General features: G+C 55.4%; 3 protein-coding genes across 7 annotated transcripts in view; 1 reads left to right on the top strand and 2 right to left on the bottom strand.

The window, feature by feature from the left end:
• On the bottom strand, positions 1–11,269 carry POLR2H (RNA polymerase II, I and III subunit H). 4 transcript variants are annotated; one of them, XM_089910755.1, is made up of 6 exons: positions 9,732–11,269; positions 8,931–9,018; positions 2,342–2,425; positions 2,164–2,257; positions 1,280–1,363; positions 1–367 (listed from the first exon to the last, which is right to left on the bottom strand). In XM_089910755.1, the coding sequence occupies exons 3-6, from the start codon at positions 2,388–2,390 to the stop codon at positions 250–252; spliced, it is 345 nt and encodes a 114-aa protein (XP_089766881.1). In that variant the 5' UTR covers positions 2,391–2,425; positions 8,931–9,018; positions 9,732–11,269; the 3' UTR covers positions 1–249. The 4 variants fall into 4 exon arrangements, with proteins under 4 accessions (XP_089766881.1, XP_022426428.1, XP_089766882.1 ...); XM_022570720.3 differs by lacking the exons at positions 8,931–9,018; positions 9,732–11,269 and adding an exon at positions 3,658–4,437; XM_089910756.1 differs by lacking the exons at positions 8,931–9,018; positions 9,732–11,269 and adding an exon at positions 3,436–3,642 and having other exon boundaries at positions 2,342–2,428.
• Positions 5,795–19,911, top strand: CLCN2 (chloride voltage-gated channel 2). Its single transcript, XM_022570677.3, has 24 exons — positions 5,795–5,875; positions 8,122–8,278; positions 8,421–8,552; positions 8,896–9,024; positions 9,110–9,243; positions 9,349–9,426; positions 9,520–9,598; positions 9,701–9,826; positions 9,924–10,008; positions 10,099–10,200; positions 11,069–11,153; positions 11,291–11,446; positions 11,828–11,897; positions 12,141–12,251; positions 12,471–12,684; positions 13,010–13,143; positions 13,387–13,559; positions 13,686–13,800; positions 14,018–14,091; positions 14,331–14,390; positions 14,533–14,571; positions 14,744–14,848; positions 19,103–19,189; positions 19,321–19,911. The coding sequence occupies exons 1-24, from the start codon at positions 5,801–5,803 to the stop codon at positions 19,513–19,515; spliced, it is 2,715 nt and encodes a 904-aa protein (XP_022426385.1). The 5' UTR covers positions 5,795–5,800; the 3' UTR covers positions 19,516–19,911.
• The window catches only part of FAM131A (family with sequence similarity 131 member A), a 16,711-nt gene continuing 6,983 nt past the window's right edge, over positions 12,145–21,872 (bottom strand). For both annotated transcript variants that reach the window (XM_022570708.3, XM_022570690.3), the window contains one exon: positions 12,145–21,587. In XM_022570708.3, the coding sequence (XP_022426416.1) occupies positions 21,112–21,587 (476 nt within the window). In that variant the 3' untranslated portion in view covers positions 12,145–21,111. The remainder of the gene's footprint in view (positions 21,588–21,872) is intronic.

Raw genomic sequence — 21,872 nt, forward strand, 5'->3', positions numbered from 1 at the left:
TCTGAAAAAGTAAACTTTAATTTAAAAAATCATATACATAAAACAACTTCTGATTCATTTTAAGCTCTCCCACTGGGTCTTTTGCAGGCAAGTCAGTTTCCCATTGAGTCCAGACCTCCTAAAGATGCACCCACAGTGGACAGAGAGCCAGCCCCTCCTGAACAGGTGAACAACAGCAACTGCTACTCGGGCTTGAACGAACGTCCATGACGTGCGTGACTAAGCAACAAGGCTGGCTCCCTGGGTGGTTCAGAAGGCCAGTTTCTTCATCAGCAGATAAACTCTGGAATCCACTTCAAATCCATGCAGATTGTTGGCATCACCCTGCAGCCTCATGAGCAGGCCCCCATAGGACACGTAGGCAGAGCTGAAACAGAAGACCCAGTCCCATGAGTCTGAGCTCCATAGCAACTGTTACTCAGCAGCTCTCCAACCCAACCTAAGAAAAAAAAGGCATCCTTCTAGAGTATTGTCATCAGGAACCAAATTGTTCTTTATATCAGCAAAGGTGGAAAATACTCCATGCCCAGAATAAAGGAAATGGTCAAATCAATTAAGATACATCCATTTACTGGAATGTTACATAGCTATTAAAATGTTTAGGAATAGCTTAAAATTGACATGGGGAAACATGTTTTACATAACATTAAGCAAAAAGAACAGAACAAAACATTGTAATAAACAACATGAGCTCAAAGAAAAAAGTACAGGGAAAAAAAAAACCCTAGAACATTCAAGAATGTTTATGTAAAAGATTCCCTCTGGTTATAGAATTATAGGTGACTTTTTTCCTTCTTCACGTTACTTCTCTGCTTTTCAAATTTCTTACAAAGGGCACATGTTGTTTTAATAAGATTTTAAAGAAAAGAAAAAAATAGTAGGGCAGAGAAACCAAAGAACTAGGGATTGGATTGCAGAGTAGCAAAACATACACACACACACACACACACACACACACACAAAAAGGCCTAGCAGTTTAATCACTTAGGCTGCATTTAGTTCTTGGAGAAGTAACCTTCCTTGGCATTTCACACAGCTAGATTACCAGTTTCTCATTTGGACCACCAGGCCCTGAGGTCCTGACAGAGGGCAAAGTGAGCAATCTACATTTCAGACTGAAAATTGTTCCCAAAACAGTTTCTTTCCGGGTCCCACCTAGGTCTGAGGTGCTTGGGGAAAGAAACCCAGGAAGCCTGAGCATGGTCCAAATTTTCAGAGCATAGTCCAAATTCTCACAAAAGGGAGGGGGCGAGGGCTCTCACAAGGCCACGGAACTTACAGGCGTGTTGCTGCTTCAGTAGAAGTTTCATCTCCCTCAATCCTGTACACTTTCCCATACATTACATACTCAAATTGGTCAGCCCTGTGGAACAATAGTGGCAGTTATTCTTAAATGTAGTTAACAACAATAAGAGGCCCTTTAAAAATGGTAACTGGTAACTAAGTGCCAGCATCGTAACAACAGGCACTTTCCAAACATAATGTCATTTAGTCCTCAGAGTAACCCTGTGAGCTGGGTATGACCATCGATATTTTACTGATGAGAAAACTAAGGTTGAAAGAGGTTAAGGTTGGACTTCCCTGGTGGCGCAGTGGTTAAGGATCCCCCGCCAATGCAAGGGACACGGGTTCGATCCCTGGTCCAGGAAGATCCCACATGCTGCAGAGCAACAAAGCCCCATGCGCCACAACTACTGAGCCTGCGCTCTAGGGCCCACATGCTGCAACTACTGAGCCCCCGCTCCCTGCAACTAGAGAAAGCCCAGGCGCAGCAACAAAGACCCAACGCAGCCAAATGAGAAAAAAGAAAAAAAGAAAGAGGTTAAGGTTATTCAACAAATAAGTGGTAGAGCTGAGATGTGAACTGAGTGGGGCTCGAAAGCCTCTGCATCACACCAAACTCCCTCCCAAGACACAAGGCCCACAAAGCCTAGGTCATTCAGTGGTCATTTCCTCTGCCATCAAAAAGCTGCAACTCACACTGTAATCACTGCTTTGGATAAACACCTGAATGTCTGAATTCTTAAGTGCAGCAATTTCCTTAAGGTTACATAGATTCTGCTGATAATCATTTATTTTATGAATTAAGTAAGGGTCTTTCTATACCACTTATCGACTTAGTCCGCAGGCATATTTCAAGTACTCCCTGCTCCACTCCCTCACCTGGAAGGCCTATCATCTGTAGGGTTGTATTCACCATCATCCAGAGTACCATCTTCATACAAAGTACTGGCTATGACCAACCGGAACTTGTCACCTGAAAAATAACAGCAGCATCAGAGGGTGAAGAACAGCGGAAATGGCAAAAAGCCTCCTGCTGTTGTTTATGTTCAATACTTACCCAAGTCTACAGGGTAAATCTGAATGTTTACATCTAATATGAGGTCCATCTTGAAAGATTCACTCTCACAATGCAGTCGAGACACTGGAGGGAAATAGGGAAAGAGTGGCAGAGGTCATTGCCTGGCCCAGGGCAGACCCTACAGCGCAGGGCAGACTCCTACTTCGTGGGGGCTGGATGCAAAAGAATACTCAATCTAACCCAACCTGTATCCACTGGCCTCTCGTAGACGTGCAGGCTCAATCAGACCCACACATGCAGGGACTTCCCTGGTGGTGCAGTGGTTAAGAATCCACCTGCCAATGCAGGGGACACGGGTTCGAGCCCTGGTCTGGGAAGATCCCACATGCCACAGAGCAACTAAGCCCGTGCACCACAACTACTGAGCCTGTGCTCTAGAGCCCATGAGCTACAACTACTGAGCCCACATGCCACAACTACTGAGCCCTCGCGCCTAGAGCCCGTGCTCCGCAACAAGAGAAGCCACCACAATGAGAAGCCTGCGTGTAGCAACGAAGACCCAACGCAGCCAAAATTAAATTTAAAAAAGAACCACATATGCAAGAAGGAAAGGGGACACAAGCTATGGCAAGCGGATAGAATCCCCAGAAAAAGATCCTCTGGCAACAAATAATATCCAGGTCCTAGGCCTACCTAGGTGGTTAAGAAACAACCTGATTTGGGGCAAGTTATTCATTCATCCAAAGGTTTTATCTTTCTGTGCCAGGTGCTCTGCTAAGGGGATTATCAACTTGTGTAAGAACTGGGTTTTGTCCCAAAAAACATCCCAGTCTCTAGGCAAAAGAAGAGACACCAAAGACAATTATTGATCAATGACAGAATAAAGAGTTGTACACCAACCAGTCAACTCTAACTCCGAGAGGATTTCACAAAGAGGTAAAGACTCTGAGGGCGAAGGGCTCTGAGGTCGGATTATTCGCTGTACAGCCTTGGGTGGGTTGCTTTGTCTCTCAGAGCAAAATGGGTAAGACACCACCTACCTCATGGAGGCTCTTGAAAGGAATACGTAAGATAAAGTGTGTGTAAGGTGCACAGTACAGCGCCTAGCACAGAGTGGGTAGCGATTAGAAAGATGCCCGGAGAAAAGGCCATCCAGGCACTGGGCACAGCTTGTGTGAAGCCAGGGAGAGCCCGGAGTCTCCGTTTCCTCATCTGTAAAATGTTTCCTGAGAAAGGTCCCTACACCAAGACCTGCCGGTAGGGGTAGGCTACGTGAAATGGGTGGACGAGAGGCCCAGGGGCGTGTCCCCGAGATTAGCCCCTTCCCCCAAACAGCCCCTCCAAATCTTACTTACCTCGGTCAAACTTTTTGCCCTCCGGGTCAATGTCTTTTACATCAAAAATATCCTCAAACAGGATGCCCGCCATGGTGAGGGGGCCACGAAAATAGCGGAGGGGCTGAGCGCCCGACCACGACGACCAAGGGTACGCGCACCCCCTCGCGTGGAGGTAAAGAACAGAAAGGAAAAGGCAACGCTTCAAGAGCGGCGGCTAAGAAATAGAATAACGCATGCGCACGGACAAGCAGGAACGCGGCCACTTCCGCCACCTAGCTCTCGGGGCTTCTTAACTTCCGCCCCGAACGATTCTTTCCGAGAGGCTGCAGTATTAAGGGCGGGTCTCAGGTCCAAATAACTCCGCCCCGGGCGGCAACACGATAAGTCCCACCTCCGGCCGAGGCGGCGTCTTGTCCGGCTCTCTCCAGTGGCTCTACTGCGCCCTCTTCAGAAGCCAGGTCAGGAAGACTGGAATGCTTGGGGGCCTACCCAAGCCAGGGACCTTGATCCTTGGCCCAGAGAAGCCCGGCCCGTAACCCTACCGTGCCCGTCCGCCTGCCCGCCGAGGGCACAGTCCGTGCGAAGGGCGAGCGGAGAAGAACCCCGCCCCCAGGGCGCTGGCCCAGCAGGGCTCAGGACCCAGCCCCTCCAGCTGGCAACCAGGCCGGCCCGGGCCGGCTCGGCCCATATGGCTGTCACCTGAGCCGGGTCCGTCCAGTTTGGGAATTTGCCATGATGTCACCATGGGAAAGAGGAAAGCCTGCATCGTCCCCACCCCTACTCTCTTCCCTCACACCGCCCCTTCAGCAGGCATTAACACCCACCCACTGCCCTCCTTGAGCACTGCCCCTTAAGCTCGGTTCTGCCCTTTCCCCCCGCCACGACCCTCTCCTGGACAAGCTCTCCTATGTGCTCCTTCATCCTGACACAATCCTCTCCTACAGATACCACCTCTTCCTTTACATTGCCCCTTCCTCTAGGGTGCCGGCTCTCACACTTTCCCCTTCCCGGACACTGCTCCCTCCTCCTGGGAACACCCGCTGCTCCCACGTGCCCCTTCACCCTGGTGCTGCCTCCTCCGGCACACTGCCTGTTTCCTGGACACTGGCCCTTCCCCCTCACACTATCTCTGACACTGCCCATCCACCTGTGCTCACCCCACCCACTGCTCTATCCTTCTTCGGACCCTTACAGAGAACGCAGAGCGCAGAGCGCCAGCAGGCCGTTCCCCCTTGGCAGCTAGACGTGAGCAGCTACTCGGATTTCTCCTTGGGCCCTGCCAGGGAGAAGCGACCTCTGTCCCCCCACGCCCGATTCCCAGGCACCTAGACCTCCCTTCCCTCTGGCCTCACCCCTTCCCGTTTCTTCTCCACCTCCACCCCCGCACAAGCCGAAGGCCAAGTTGCTCCAAGTGCACCTACCCTCGGGGAGCCGCGAAGAAGGCAAAGAGAAAGGAAGGGGATGAGAGAGACCGAGGGTCCCAGTTCCAAGCACTCCCCTTCTGGGCCTAGCGTCCCCCTCCGAGTCCCCCCAGCTTTGTTTCTCACCCCCGACGGAGTGGAGGGGCCCTGCCAGGCCGGTCTGAGCCCTTGGCCCCAGCGAAGAAGCAAGAGAGGACGCCGCTCCTGAGGGATTGGGCCTGAAAATCTGACTTAGACGGCTCGGCAGCCCCCGGCCCCAGGCCCTACAGAGCCCCGGCGAGTCCCGCCCCTCCCGGCCGGGCGCGGAGAGTCACAGACCCCGCCCGGCCCCTCCACGTGCCAGTGGACCCGCCGCCACCCTGGCCCGGGCGCCGCTCTCAACCACCCGCCTCGGCAGAGACTGGGTCCGGCCTCACGCGTTCCAGGCGCCCCCTGCCGCCCCTCCCGAGCCAGGGAGGCGGCCCCAACGCGGACCCCGGCCGCGTTGGGCCGGCTCCCTTAGATGGGCCGGCGGGCGGAGCAGCACGGTGGGCACCGCCCTCGGCCCGCCCGCCGAGGAGGGGACGAGAGCGGGAGGCTGCGCCAGCGGCGCCCGCCTGGGGCCCGCCGCACTCTGCACTCGGCCGCCCAGGCTACAGGGACAGGACGGGTGTGGGCGCGGGCTCTGCGGGCCGGGAGGCGAGTCCGGGCCAGAGCCCGAGCCCGAGCCGCGGCGGGAGGCCAGAGGGCTGTGAGCGGAGATGGCGGCGGCGGCGGGGGCGGCGGCAGCGGAGGAAGGGATGGAGCCACGGGCGCTGCAGTACGAGCAGACCCTGGTAAGTGAAGCCAGCAGAGACCTGAGGAGTGTGCTCCCGGACCGCTGCTCCTGGTTACCCGTGGAAGCGCGAGGACGGGGACGGGGGCGGGGGGGGCTACCCTAACCCCGCCTCAGCCCTCTGAGCTGGGGAAACTGAGGCTCGAGGGCCTGAGAGCCTGGAGTGCTAAAGGGTGGAACGCTGCATGCAGGTTTCTGGCTGAGGCTGGGGGCCTGCAGACAAGGACTTCAGGTGCCTGTTCCAGGTGTCCTTCCCTTTACTCCCCCCACCAACGTTTTCTTTGCTCCTCCCCACTGCCCCTTGGGTCCAAGTCTCAGCACCCTACTACCCCTTCCTAGCACCACTCACATGCTTGAACTTTCTCTTTCTGCACTGAGTCTCCACCATCTGAGACAATCCTGTCTCCACTATGTGCATGGCACTGCTAGGAAGATGATTAGACCCAAACCCAGCTCCGGCCCTTACCCCTGGGAGCTGGCAAACCAGCACTAGCAGGAACCCCAAAGTGGATTCTCTGGAAAAATGTGGCCTGCCACCCTGGGGCACAGGAGCCTTACGGGAGGATGGGTCAAGCAGGAGTTGGGACCTTTGCTCATCTGACCCTGGGTGTCCAGCCCCACCCCCACCCCAGGGCTGTCCCTCAGTGTCATTAGAAGCAGGGGTCCTGGGGATCTGCGCCGACTCACAACCACCACTGCAACTTAGTGTTTGAGAAACATTTTGCTTCTGCTTGTGTCACTGGGGTGGGGGACCCAAACTCTAGGGAAGGGAGTGGGCCTTGTAACTCTTTTTTTATCAGCGTGGGCCGGAATTTGCCCAGGAAGGAGGCAGGGAAGGAACTTCTCCAGGAGAAGGGGGCCCGGGCTGTATCTGAGGCTAGGAGGTGCCCAGTTACAAGAAAGAGTGACTGGATGAAACACGATGACAGGGAGAGGTGGCAATGGTGAGGGTGGAGCGAGGGTAGGGGGTAAGCCTCTGCACAGGGTGGGATGTGTCTGTCAATCTGCGTGGGACGCTGGTCTAGCAAGCCAGGCACCAGCTACCTCTCCATCTCCTTCGTCCGGTCTCTATCTCTGGAATGAGTTCTCAGGGTCAAGCTCTCTCCCTGGCACTCTGTGCTCCAGCCTCTCCCTCTTGTCCTTCCGATCCCTTTGTCTTTCTGTCACTCACTCACCTCCCCCTCCTGCGCTGTCTGCCTCTTTATTACTCTACTCTCTCTCTTTTCCTCCTCCCTTCTTCCCCTCTGGTTTCCTTCTCTCTCTTCTCTGCCCTTTCCCCTGGACTCTCTTTTCCCCGGACTCTCTTTTCCCCCTTTCTCCTCCCGCTGGTTCCCTCTCGTCCCTTTCCTGCGCTCGAGCTCTCTCTCTCCCTCTCTCCCTCTCTCTCTTTCCCTCCCTCCACCCCGCCCCAGCCCCAACAGGAGCCCTTTGTGTCCCGAAGCTCTGCGGGTGGCAGCCGGAATCTACTACTCCCTGCCCCCCAACACACACCCAGCTTGGCAGGTCTAGCCACTGCTCAGCCACTTTCGGATCCCATCACCCCAGCATTCACGGTCACACTCCAGTCATCAGCTTCTGCTATCCCCCAACCCACCACTGGTCTCAGGGCAGCTCCAGAATGGGGCTGAGGCCACCAAGCACTCTCTCCCCATCCAGAGAGGCTTTCCACTCCCAGCTGGGCTGGCAGGCTGGTGGGGGGTGGGTGTGGAGAATGGGGACAAGGGGATTAGGGTGGGTGGGAGGGTGCAGCTGAGTCGGTTCCAAGCCAGAGGCCCAGCAGGAACGTGATAAGGATTGGGGCCCCGCCTGTTCCTAGGCCCAACGCAGCTGCCCCCGGTTCCATGAGGCCCTTATTGTTACCCATATGCCCTTGACCATCCCCTATTCTCTGACCTTCCCTCCTCCCACTTGCAGACTGCCGTAGGTTTTTCCATCTTTTCCTCCTCTGGGGCTTTCCCTCCCACTCCTCCTCAGTGCTCCATGCCTCCCCAGGCTTGTGAGAAGGGGACCAATTATTCTGCCACCCCCAGAGCTGTGTCCCTGTACCGTGGCTGTCCCCATCACTCCAGCCAGGACAGCCCCCACGATCTGCAGTGTGCATTGTTCCCACACCCCAAGTGGGAAGCGTGGGTTCAAGAAGGGGTATATAATGTGGGGACTGGGAGAAGGGGAGTTGAAGCCCCAGGAGCCCTCCCTCTGTCCCCACTCGGCCCATGTCTGCTGACCCCCATCTTCCCTGTTTCTCAGATGTATGGCCGGTATACTCAGGACCTTGGGGCCTTTGCCAAAGAGGAAGCTGCTCGGATCCGTCTGGGAGGGCCCGAACCCTGGAGGGGTCCACCTTCCCCTCGGGCTGCCCCAGAGCTTCTGGAATACGGACAGAGCCGTTGCACCCGATGCCGTAGTGAGACCTGGGTTGGGACAGGGGACTTGGCTGTGCTGTGCTGAGGGGGTCCGAGACCATTAGAGCTGCCTGTGGGGGGCGGGGGGACAGGGGTAGGAGCACTTTGGTGCCAGCCTCCCCTTCTTCCCTTCCCTGCTCCCAGTCTGTACTGTACACTGCCATAAGTTCCTAGTGTCCAGGGTTGGTGAAGACTGGATCTTCCTGGTCCTGCTGGGGCTCCTCATGGCACTGGTCAGCTGGGCCATGGACTATGCCATTGCTGCCTGCCTGCAGGGTGAGGACAAGGGCTGGTGGGGAAGGGCTAGGGAGAACCAACCTGCCTCCTTTATGCCACACTTGTCCATTGACCACTTCCCCCGGCCAGCCTGACTGCCCCATCTTCAGGCATAACCACTGCCACTCCCATAGGCCACAACTTGTTGCCACGCCTGTCCAACTGACCCTCTTACCTATAGTGATCTTTGTCTCCGTGCATGCCCTCTAGCCCCCTCCCTACCCCTTGTGCCTGTGCTCTGTGTGATATTCCCTGGGACACCTTGTCACACCAGTATGTCCAGTGGCCAGGCGGGGACTGGATGTGCGCTTCGGAGCTCCAATGGCACATCCTCTCCCCACAGCTCAGCAGTGGATGTCCCGGGGCTTGAACACTAACCTCTTACTCCAGTATCTGGCCTGGGTCACCTACCCCGTCGTCCTCATCACTTTCTCTGCTGGATTCACACAGATCCTGGCTCCTCAGGCTGTTGGTACAGTAGAAGAGAAAGAGAGGGCAGAGATGGGACCTCCTGAAACCGGCACATCAAATGACTGTCTGGGATTGTGCCTTTGCAGGGTCCGGCATCCCCGAGATGAAGACCATCTTGCGGGGAGTGGTGCTCAAGGAATACCTCACCCTCAAGACCTTCGTAGCTAAGGTTATCGGGCTGACCTGTGCCCTCGGCAGTGGGATGCCCCTCGGCAAAGAGGTAAGTGCAGGTTGGGGAATAAAGGAGTCCATCAAGTGGAGGAAGAAGCCAGGCCAAGGTCAGGGTGTGCCCCTTCCCCACTCACCACCTGCTCCCACCTCCCAGGGCCCTTTTGTGCACATCGCAAGCATGTGTGCCGCTCTCCTCAGCAAGCTCCTCTCCCTGTTCGGGGGCATCTATGAGGTAAGGGGGACCTCGGGAGAAGGCAGAGGGCAGGGACGGGCTGCTGAGCCCACGCGAACGCACGCCGACTCCCCTTTCCACCGCTCTCGCCAGAACGAATCCCGGAACACAGAGATGCTGGCCGCCGCCTGTGCCGTGGGAGTGGGCTGCTGCTTCGCGGCACCCATTGGAGGTGGGCAGTCAGGTCAGCCCCAGCCCTGCCCTTGGGTCTGAGACGATAGGCCAGGCTCAGGCCTCAAGGGGCGCTCTCCTTGCCCACACCCCGCCCCCGCAGGCGTGCTCTTCAGCATCGAGGTCACCTCTACCTTCTTCGCTGTGCGGAACTACTGGCGGGGCTTCTTTGCCGCCACCTTCAGTGCCTTCATCTTCCGGGTCTTGGCAGTCTGGAACCGTGATGAAGGTGGGGGGACCTGGGGCATGAGAGGAGCCCTGAAATGGCTCAGGTGGGGACCTCCGAGGCTACAGCCACCTCCCTCTGCTACTCTGCTTCCCTTCAGAGACCATTACGGCTCTCTTCAAAACCCGGTTCCGGCTTGACTTCCCCTTCGACCTCCAGGAGCTGCCGGCCTTTGCTGTCATTGGGTGAGGAGCCGAGGGAGCTGAGGTGGGTCAGAGAGGAGGAGGTAAGAGAGGGGAGACCTCCTTTCACCCAGGTGCTTGTTCCCTCTCCAGTATTGCAAGTGGCTTCGGGGGAGCGCTCTTTGTCTATCTGAACCGGAAGATTGTCCAGGTGATGAGGAAGCAGAAGACCATCAACCGTTTCCTCATGAAGAAGTGAGTTGACTCTGGGGCACTTTGGGTTGTGTGAGGGTCGTGGCCTGGGGGAAGGGGGGTGACAGGTGAGATGGTAGATAGTGGCCCAGTCAAAAACAGGCACTCAGTGGTGCTTTCCAGACTGAACGTTTTGACTTTCATTTGAATTACCTGAAAATTGGCACTTTTGGATTTTTAGTCAGTGGCAGAGGGCATTTTGGATCAAAGGCTAAGGCTTCCTGTAGGCTCTTGGCCTGGCCCAGATAGCAATGATGCTCCCTGGAGAATGTTTGAGTCTTAGTTCTTCCCTCATGGAGCACAGCTCTCTCAGTTGTGACCCTGAGGATTGGGAGTGGGGAGACCTGAGACATGACTTCTGTTGGGACTGACGTCCTTCAGGGAAGGGGCAACCAACTGAACCTGCTCCCTTTGGCACCTTCGGTCAACTTCATGAGTGACCCCGGCTTCCCCCAACACCGACCTTCACTCTTTTTTTTTTTTTTAACCTCTTTATTGGAGTATATGTTGTGTGACCTTCCCTATTAAGTCACCTCGGAGAAACAGAGGCAGAAGAAACTTGAGCGTGAGGGGAGGCGTCACGGCTTAGAGGTGTCCAAAGAGGGCTGGGGGGATGAATTTTCTGCTGGTGCTACCCACTTAGGGAGTCAGGAGCCAACAGAAAGGCATTTGGGTTCATTATAACCCTGGATGGCCATCACCCTCAGAGACGTCATATCATGGATGGCAAAGGGGGCCTTCTTTCAGAACTGTGTGCTTTTATGTAAGAGCCAAGGCCCTGCTGTGACCTCAGCCCTGAGGTATGTGAGGGCACCCAAGCCTATCACCAGTCTGTAGTAAGTATTTGATGCTATGAAATCTACATCTCTAGACGCCTGCTCTTCCCGGCTCTGGTGACCCTGCTCATCTCTACTCTGACCTTCCCCCCTGGCTTTGGACAGTTCATGGCCGGACAGGTAACCCCAGGCAGAACAGGAACTTGTACTTTCTCTTGGGATGCATCCCTTCTAAAGCCAACAGTCCCTGCTCTCCTGTGGGCCCCTTTCCTTCATCCTGTCTGTCCCCCAGCCTGAGGCACCCTGTTCACCTACAGCTCTCACAGAAAGAGACACTGGTCACCCTGTTTGACAACCGGACGTGGGTCCGCCAGGGCCTGATGGAGGAGCTTGAGCCACCCGGAACCTCACAGGCCTGGAACCCACCACACGCCAACGTCTTCCTCACCCTGGTCATCTTCATTCTCATGAAGGTGGGGCTCCTTATGTATAGCCAACATAAACTTACTAGGTGTGGGGCACTGTTCTAAGCGCTTTCCGTATGTTAACTCCTTTAAGCCTCACCACAATGCTGTGAGAAAGGTACTATTAGTACCCCTGTTTTAAAGATGGGAAGTCGAGGCACAAAGAGGTTAAGTAACTGGCCCAAAGTCACACAGCTAGATGGCAGGGTGAGGATTTGAACCCAAGCCACCTGGTGCCTGAGTCCTCCTTTCCTTCACCTCTGGGGGATTCCAAGATAGCTGGGAAGTTTGTGCCTGACTGATAAGCAAGGTAGGCTTCTGGGGGTGGAGCTGGGAGCTGCCTGGGGCCTGGAGGTGCCTCTACCTGTTTGAACGACCTCCTGCCTGCAGTTCTGGATGTCTGCACTGGCCACCACCATCCCAGTGCCCTGCGGGGCCTTCATGCCTGTCTTTGTTATTGGTGAGTCCTCAGCTGCGGTTCTCCCAGCCTGCACCCTCTGGCTGCCCCCTGGCTGTCCCCTGTCTGCCTGGGAGCGGGTTTTGGTCCAGTACCTGCCCCCGCCCCTGCCCCCGCCCCCGCAGGGCAGTCCCCTGCACTGAATGACCCACCGGCCCCCTCCCCTACCCTCTGACCCTCTCTCTTCCTAGTGTCCCTGCCCACCCCCTCCACTACCTGTTTCAATTCCCACCCCCCTCCCTGAAGGAGCAGCATTTGGGCGTCTGGTGGGCGAAAGCATGGCTGCCTGGTTCCCAGACGGGATTCACACAGACGGCAGCACTTACCGGATCGTGCCTGGAGGCTATGCAGTGGTGGGTGAGTGCTGCAGGTCCCCGTCTGTCTTGGAAAACCCCTGGCTGGGCCACAGGGCCAGAGGCTCTGGCGCCCCCTGCTGGCAGAAACCAGGCTTCTCTCGGCAGCAGAAGCCCACTCCCCAGGATTGTACTGGGCAGCCCAGAGGGTCCCTACAGGACTAGCGGGTGGGGTCATCTGGGGCCTGGGCACCCTGAGGAGACTGAGGGTGGCTGTCCCCAGGGGCGGCTGCGCTGGCAGGAGCAGTGACACACACAGTGTCCACGGCCGTGATCGTGTTCGAGCTCACAGGCCAGATCGCCCACATCCTGCCTGTTATGATCGCCGTCATCCTGGCCAACGCCGTTGCCCAGAGCCTACAGCCCTCGCTCTATGACAGCATCATCCGAATCAAGAAACTGCCCTATTTGCCTGAGCTGGGCTGGGGCCGCCACCAGTATGGAGGACTGGGTGACAAGGGGGGAGCGGTTGAGGGGCAGAAGCCACCCTAGGGCTCCCTCCCACCCACCTCCAGCAAGGTCTTCAGCCAGTGAGGCTGGGAGACCAGCCACCCTGCTCCCTCCTGGCCAGAGCTGCCCTTGTCCACTCCCTGGGGGAGCTGTGGCTGACCCACCCCATCAGAACGAAGGCAGTAGGTACACCTCGGCCCTTAGCCCTTGTCCCCATAGGCTCTGGGGCCTTCCTCACGGCCCTGGGATAGTAGTGCTCCGGGCTACCCTCCCCATGCTGATGGCAAACCACGTGCCTCTCTCTGCTCTCAGGCAGTACCGGGTGCGAGTGGAGGACATCATGGTGCGGGATGTTCCCCACGTGGCCCTCAGCTGCACCTTCCGGGACCTGCGGTTGGCACTGCACAGGACCAAGGGCCGCGTGCTGGCCCTAGTAGAGTCCCCTGGTGAGACCAGGAGAGGGCCCAGGTGCTAGGGTCATCTGCCCGGGTCGCTGCTCAGGAAGGGGGAGGGGCAGGAGCTCAGGACCAGTCTCCTTGGTTCCAAAGGCAGTAAGCTAGCAAACCCAGCCAGGGTTTCCCTCGGGAGTGTGGTTTGTGTCCAAGGCCCCACACTGGGTGTGAGAGAAGGTCAGGGGGGTAGGAGGGCCTCACCCCCAGCTCCTGAGTCCTCCCACCTGCTCTATCCAGAGTCCATGATCCTCCTGGGCTCCATCGAGTGCTCACAGGTGGTGGCATTGCTGGGGGCTCAGCTGAGCCCAGCCCGCCGGCGGCAGTACATGCAGGAGCATCGAGCTGCCCGGACCTCTTCCCCCTCCGATCAGGAGAGTCCCCCCAGCCCTGAGACCTCCCTCCTCTTCCAGGTGAGGGGAAAAGCCCCATGGCAGGGGCACCCAGACTTCCTAAATGTCATTGTGTAGACTGTTGGGGAGGGTGACTTAGAGGTGGTCCAAGGCCATGGGCTCCCCAACCCCTTCCTGCCTGTGCAGGTGAACACAGAAGACTCGGGCTTCCCTGCAGCACGGGGGGAGACTCACAAGCCCCTGAAGCCTGCTCTCAAGAGGGGGCCCAGCAACACCATGAACCTCAAGGAGAGTCCCACAGGTGAGCCCATCTGCTAGCACGATGGAGCCAGAGACCAGCCCCGGAGATGCATTAGGGTCCCTGCCCAACCTTTTTACTGGAGCACATCCCAGCTAAGAGGCTGCCCAGATGGGCCAGGAGCAGAACCAGGACACCTCTCCCCTTGCCCTCCTCACCTCTCCTGATCCTCTCCAGCAAGGATGACATTGCCCTCAGGGCCTTGTGTTTGGGAACACAGGGAACATGGAGCAGGCAGGCATCGCCCTCAGAAGCCTCTTCTGTGGCAGTCCGCACCCCGAGTCTGCTTCAGAGGTGAGTGGTTAGAGCCTCTCCATCTGGCTCTTTCTCTCCAGCTCTCTCTCTGACGCTGAGACCACCTGTCCATTAACCCTGCAGTGCCTGCCTCCACTCTCCCTGCCCTTCTTCCCTCCTGGATATCAGCTGTCCCTGCATTGTGCCCTTCCTCCCAGCCCCACCACTTTCCACTTTCCCTCACCTCCCTCCTCCCTATAACATCAACTCCTCTTCTCTCTGGTTTGGCGCTAACAAAGTTGGAGAAGTCGGAAAAATGTGACAAACGCAAGCCGAAGCGGGTCCGAATTTCCTTGGCGGTAAGTGCTCCCTCTCTTCCTGCAGCTCAGGAGCACTAGACAGGGAGGGCCGGGCTCTAGGCAGGGTAAGCTTCCCCTGAGCTGGTGAGATACACCACCTCCCCCAAGCCCCTAGCTGCCAACCATCCTTCCTGTCTCCTAGAGTGACTCGGACCTGGAAGGCGAGATGACCCCTGAGGAGGTAAGGTGTTCCTGGACTCTGGACTCTTCTTCCTGAGTGTGTTCAGTCATCATGTTGGCTGCTGTCCCCATGGGAGGGACCATGGGGTAGGAAAAAGGGCAGGCCAACTTTCAAGGAGGTGAGAGCAGCTTTTGGTACTTTCTCCCTAACCCTCCTAGTCTTGTCCCCTCAGATTCTAGAGTGGGAGGAGCAGCAACTAGATGAACCTGTCAACTTCAGCGACTGCAAAATTGACCCTGCCCCCTTCCAGCTGGTGGAGCGGACCTCTTTGCACAAGGTAGGGCCAGAGGCCCGGGGCCGCCTGGGCTCTCAGGAGCACAGGGTGGGGAGCTAAGTCCTCCCACAAGTTTGGACTCAAGCCAGTGGGGAAAAAAAGAGACAGGAGAGAGTGGGCTCTGTGCTAAGATGTTTTTCAAACACATTGCTTCAAACGATGGGAGGCCAGGAGCAGGGCCCCTTAGCCTCTTCCTGCCTATGGTGAAGCCAAGCATCATTTTTCTTCTGCTCAGCCTTGCCCCCAGGGAACTCTGGACCAAAGCGGCAACAAAGACAGGGCTGGAACTGGGTGGAAGCCAGAAGGCCTCTGACCTTCTAGAGTCAGAGCTAGGCAGGAGGCTGCCAGCGCCTGACAAGGCTGATACACCCACGCTGAAAAAAATGGGTGAGAAATAGGCAGGATAAGAAAATCTAATAAACAAGCGAACAAACATCCAAGTAGGATTGGGGACACTGCAGAGAAGAGATAAACAAAGATGAGAAGTGCCTAGTGGGGGGCTTGGAATGTCAGACCCCAGAAAGTCTGACTCAGTGTAGGCCAAAGGAAAACTGGTAGAGACACAGGAAGATAGCTCAGCAGAAGGGCACAATGGCCTGCATAAATGCAGAGAAAACTGGAGTGCAGACAGGTTGCCGGTGGGTGAGGCTGACGCTGACAGAGGGCGGGGGCTGTCTTTGCAGGACTGCCTCGGGCCCCCCAAGAATGGCGCAGCCGGCATCATTGGGCACCTTCAGGCCTCTGAGCAAAGGCAGGGAGTACAGGCACACCCAGCAGGCTGCTTGGGCAAAAACCAGGGGGGTTTAGCTAAACTGTTGACAGATTTAACGTGCAAGCCTCTGAGCACATTAGACGGGGGAAAGGGGAGGAATTTTCCCAAGGTCTGCAGCTTGGGCAGCTAGCTTAGACACAAACTGTGCCCAAGAGCCAGCCTAGTGCAGACAAGCAGGGCAGGAAGAACAGGGGACAAAAACAAAAAAGCAAAAGGTAATAAAGGAACGTATAAGCCTTTGGGTAAAGACCTCGGATCAAGATGAGTGGGGAACTGCAGTGCAATTGCAAGAAAAAAAGAAGATAGGCCTGTGAATAATACATTTGGCTTTTATTTAAAGCCTTTCTTCCTAAGACCTCTAAAGCGTTTCTGTCACCTTACTTAATCCTTAGACATCACACTGTGATGATGATAATGCTGACGTGGTTTTTTTAGTGCCTGCTATATGCCAGGCAGTGGGCTAAGCTCTTCACATGTTTAATTTAATCCTCACAACCACCCTGTAAGATGGGTATTGTGATATTCTAGTTTTTCTATTCTAGTTTTTTTGTTTTGTTGTGTTTTTTTTGTCTTTTTGGTGGTATGCGGGCCTCTCACTGTTGTGGCCTCTCCCGTTGCGGAGCACAGGCTCCGGACGCGCAGGCTCAGCGGCCATGGCTCACGGGCCCAGCCGCTCTGTGGCACGTGGGATCTTCCCGGACCGGGGCACGAACCCGCGTCCCCTGCATCGGCAGGCGGACTCCCAACCACTGCGCCACCAGGGAAGCCCAACTATTCTAGTTTTTATGAGGACATTGAGATTCTGAGAGGTTAAGCAGGTTGGCCAAGGTTACACAGCTAGTAAGTAGCAGAACTAGGGCTGGAATCCAAGATGGTCTGACCCAAAAGCCTGTGGATTTAACCATGTTAATACACAGGGAAGCTGAGGCAGTGAGGAGGTTACTTGCCCGAGTCAATATAGCAGAGTCAGGCCCAGAGGCCAGATTTCCTGGCCCCAATCCCAGGATTCTGTCGGAAGGCAAAACTCACCCTCTCCCTGTCAATTCACTGTTTCCAAGCCCAAGAAGTATGGGCCCTCCAGTGGGCTCCCTGGTGTCTAATTAAATGAAAATGAAAAAGAACAAAGTAGGTGTTTGTTGCAAACTTAAAAATCAGAGGAAGAAATGAAGCCTTTGAGGAACCAACTAACAAAAGTATAAAGAACTGAAAGTGATAAGAACATACAAGATGAGAATTCAAAATGTCCTCGTAGGCCTGAGGAGTCAGTAAGTAGTAGCCCAGTGAAGTCCAGGAAAGGAACATGCAGAGGGAAGAGGAATACACTGGAGACTATTTAGGAACCTGTGCCACTGGACGTCCCCGTACCATCAGAGTGCCTCATTCATTCAGGGCCGCCTGCAGAGCAGCAGTGGGTGGAGGGGGGAAGCTAGAGTGCCAGCGGGCTGAACCCGAAACCTTGTCACATTTCTTAGCCTCTGTGCCTCACTTTCCTTCTCTGTAAAATGGGATCGTTGTGCCAACATAGGTTTTTCTGAGGATTAAAGTTGATAACATGTGAAGCACTTAGAACAGTGCCCAGCACATAGTAAGTATTCAATACATGTTAGGAATTACTGCTACTACTTATACTGAGAGGTGAACAACAGGAGACTTTAAAAGATGGTGTCGTGAGGGAAGGGCTGAAGCGTGGAAGAAATGGATGTTCTCAGAAAGGATGAGTGATTATCTGAGGCTGGAAGCTGGGGTGGCTGGCGGCATCTGAGGCTGGAAAGACAGGCTGAGGCGAGTTTGGGAAGGGTCTTAATGGGCCATTCTGGGGAGTCTGGGGTCTAACTCAAGTTTGAGAAAGCTCTTAGGATGGCAGAGCCAAGTTGGAGGGCAGGGAGGCAGAAAGCAGAACCCATTAGGATGTTGCAGCCCTGTCTGGCGAGGATGGTGAGGAGGTTGGGGGGAATGGCCAGGATGTTCAGAAAGTCAATCCGTAAGGCTTAGTGGGACAAGTGGTTTGGAACTCTAAAAAGCATATAGTCTGCCAGAAGCTCACTCTGATTAGGTTGGTGGAGAACAGAAAATCAATGGGAACTATTTAATAGGATCCTTGGGAGAAGCTGAGAGGGATTATTAAATGATAAGGCAAGGCTAAGGGATTATTGAAACAGGAAATATAACGATGTTTTCCTCTGAAGTCTTACGAAGAAATTAAAGATAACTTGTAGCACATAGGATTCAAGTTAGATATGAGGAGGAACTTGCTAACCACATGACAGTTATGACATAGGCATGGAAGGAGCACAGAAAAGTGTATTCTAAAACTGAACTTCTATCTATCTCCTTTTATAATTACTGTCATGTCTTAGATGGAGAATTTAGCACTGTATAATAAAACATTTTTAAAGTGTTAAGATGATAACAGTGAGTTCTGAGTAAGTGATACTCAGGAAGCTGGGTTATTAATGCCCATTTTGATTCAAACAGTAAGCCAAAACACTTACAAGTAAACTCAAAACAGTGCGATAAATGATGGGCCAAAAATTCCAGGAACTGCTGAGTCAGTAGAGTGTTTTTCAAGACATCTGGCCCAAGAAAATCCACTTAGAGCACAAGGGGAACTGCCTGACAATTTCTGAACCCTTGGTGATTACATTCGAAAGCCTTGGGGGAGGGCCCGAAGCAAGAAAAACATGGGGGGATGGGCGTGACTGTTGTCCTCCTGGACTGCAAGCTACATCTCAAAAGGACCCGGGATGCTACTTGGGCCCCAGAAAAGGCAAACTGTTTGAGAGATGTAGAGTACTGCAGGCCAAGATTGGAGGGGTACCAAAACTGGCCAGCCAACTGAGAGCCAATGGGAAGCATGTATCAGACGCAGAGGTGAGTTAGGGGCAGAGGATTCAGGGCCAATACCCCTAAGGGGGAGTGGGGTGCGTGTGGAACTTTGGTCCATGACTAATTGGACAGCTGCATGGGATGACTGGGGCTGTGCTTCCTCCTTCTATAATGTGATGAAAAGTGATCTGGGGCTGCAAGGCCACTTCTTCCTGGTGACCCTGAGCGAGTCACTTCAGCTCTGACCTTCATGTTGCCTCTCCTGTAGAATGGGTATCATACTTACTTCTCAGGACGCTACTGAAATTAAATGTTAATGTAGGAAAGACCTAGCCCGGTGCCTGGCCAATCATCTGATGTCGTATTTCAACAGTTGTTCTCTCCTCTGTCCTCCTTTCTAACGCGGGACAAAGAAGCCTTCCTCTGTCCCTTGCTCCATCAATGTAAGCAACACAAAGATTCCCACTATCAAGTTTCTGAGGCCTGGTTACAGAAACATTCTGTTGTTCTTTTTCCTCCAGTGGTTCTGTCCCCTTCCTCACCATCCATCCTCACCCCTTCTACTGCCCCCCACCACCTTGTTCTGGGTCCCTCTGGTCTATAATCTAGAGCTGTCCCCTCACACATCAAGTCCAATGTGTTTTCTCCCCACCCCGCAGACTCACACCATCTTCTCACTGCTGGGAGTGGACCATGCTTACGTCACCAGTATTGGCAGACTCATTGGAATTGTCACGCTAAAGGAGGTGAGATGATAGTGACCACTTCCACTTCCAAAAAGGCTCAGAGGCTTATGTCCAGCCACCTGGGGAAGTGCTGGGGAGGAGTCTGAGCAGGGAGCTCCGAGTCCACACATCTGATCCTCTCACCTTTCCAGCTCCGGAAGGCTATCGAGGGCTCTGTCACAGCACAGGGTGTGAAAGTCCGGCCGCCCCTTGCCAGCTTCCGAGACAGTGCCACCAGCAGCAGTGACACAGAGACCACTGAGGTGCATGCACTCTGGGGGCCCCGCTCCCGCCACGGCCTTCCCCAGGAGGGCAGTCCTTCTGACAGCGACGACAAGTGCCAGTGATCCCCTCAAGGGGTGGCCTGGGATGGCAGTGGCCATGGCTGTCGGCCCAGATCCTGCAGCTTTCCTGTTCCTTCTGCCTTGGGAAAACAGGAGCTCCAGCCCCGCTTCCAGACCTGGGGTGCTAGCGTCTCCTGGCTCATCCTACCTGAAATCTGACCCAGTGCCCACCTGCAGCAAATGTTCCAAGGGCAGGAAGGTCGGCACTGCCCTGACAGGGTGGGGGTGCGTTCACTTGACCCCTGCTCCCCCTTTGAGGGAAGGGGTAGAACTAATATGGGTTTATACTGGAACCTCCCGTGACCAGATGTATATAGAGATTTACAAAGATTTTTATATTAATTTAATAAAACAAATTCTTAAATAGAACAAAATAAACACCTAATGAGCCACTTCTATGTAGAATGCTTGTGCCCACCGGCTCTTGTTCTTACCTCGGGCCCTCTCACCTGCCAAAGCCTACAAGGCTCCAGATTCAGCAGCCACCCACCTCCCGACAGCCATGAAACTCCAGAGCCTGCTGTCCATGGAACGCAGGGTCTGCAGAGGCCACCGCCACCGCTTGCTCATCAACACCCTGGTTGGGGCGCAGTCCCCCAGTAAGGTAGCTTTGGCCTTTTGTTCAGCCAAGAAAGGCACTACCCTCTTTCCTCCCCAAGGAGAGACGCTCCCTCATGACTGTCACTCGTTGGCACCCGTCTTGCTGACAGCTGCCCAGCCACCTGTGTGGCCCCCTCGTGGCCCTCTCTGGAAGAACATCCAAATCACGGCTCCGTGGCAACCAGAGCCATCCCTTCTTCCAGCTCCACCCTAAAGAGAACTCTCGAGTGAATGGGGCAGCCCCCGGGCTGAGAGCCACCAGGACCCTGCCCACATGTCCTACAAGTAGCTGGGAAAGGGCCCAGACCCCGCCAGGGGGGCCAGGGAAAGGGCCGAGAGTACAGGCCTTCATCATTCCAGTGCCTCCCAGAGAAGATCCGACTGAAAGAACAGACCAAGACCCCTCTTTAGGAAAAAGAAGATTTAGAGATGATGGACAGGTGAAGCACAGCACGAGCCCAGCTGGGCGAGGGGCCCTTGGGGGGACAGCTCAATCCAGAGGCTCCAGGAGGGTCAGAACCACCCCCCACCCCAGGCGGGGGCAATTCTGTCAAGCACTACACATGGACTCGGAGGTGAGGAGAGAAGCAGAGGAGAGGCAGGGGGAGGGGGTGGGGAGGCAGGGCTCCCTCCCGCTCCACCCCACACAGCCCAGTCACAGCTGCCCCCATAGGGGTTCACATCACCCAAGGGGGAAATGTGCACGTGGTGGTTTTGATTTAAGAACATGAACATCACTGTCTGCCACAGCTGTAGCCATGCCCCAGGGGCCCCGGGCAACCCCCGGCAAACCCCAGGAGTGGGGGCAGGACATGCGCCCCCAGCCTGGCCCCTGCCTCCTCTGAACACTTTCATGCAAACACACAATGGAGGAGTGAGTGCTCCCAGGAGCCCTCCAGGCTTTGGAGCTCTGCTGGAAGCCTCGCCCGTGCTTGGGCACAGAGGCTCTGCCCCCAGCAGCGGCCAGGGGACACATGCCACCACCGGGCATGATTTGGGTCACTGTTCCTCTGGCTCCACCTCATCCTCGTCTAAGGACACCACCCCAGAAGAAGCTACGTCAGAGGCTTGCCGCTGCCGTTCCCAGCTGCTCGCTGGCGGCAGGCAGAGCGGCTGGCAGTCCTTGCAGGGGGCTGGCTCCTCCTCAGCGGGAGAAAGGCAGGACTCTGTGAGGGGCGAGTTGTAGAGCGAGTCCTGGGCCTCCAATGGGCCCAGGCTGCGGAAGGCACTTTCCCGGCTGTGGGGCAGTTTGGCGAGGAGCAGCTCGTCGCCCAGCAGCTGGGAAGCCAGGCGGGCCGGGGAGCCCAACAACCCGTCCTCCAGGCTGCACAGACTAGAGCACAGGGTCTCTGGGGACACGGTCTGCGAGCAGTCGCTCTCGGGTTCCACGGAGCCCTGGCGCATAGGCCGGGAGAATCGGTGGCCGGTGAAGAGGTCCTGGAGGTGGGGCCCCAGGGGCAGCTGCCCAGCCATGTCTGCAGGGGGAGAGAAAGAAGACAGCCCTGCTAGCCCCACTTCAATTGGCCAACCTGGAATGGAAGCCGCATCCTCTCAGCTCCACCCTCACAGGAGCTGAGTAACTCGGAGCAAGTCACTTAAGCTCTCAGTGCCTCGATTCCCTTAATAGTGAACTGGGGGCTATAAATTTACAGGGTAGTTGAGAGAACAACAGACTCTGGTACACCATATGAAACAAAATATACAGGGATACCATACATGGTGCAGGTTGTTCACTGCACAAGGGGAGCCTGTCCAAGGCA

The sequence above is a fragment of the Delphinapterus leucas genome, chromosome 4, assembly GCF_059928025.1.
Source record: "Delphinapterus leucas isolate spDelLeu-1000000601 "Yukka" chromosome 4, BTC_Dleu_Yukka2, whole genome shotgun sequence".
NCBI lineage: Eukaryota > Metazoa > Chordata > Mammalia > Artiodactyla > Monodontidae > Delphinapterus > Delphinapterus leucas.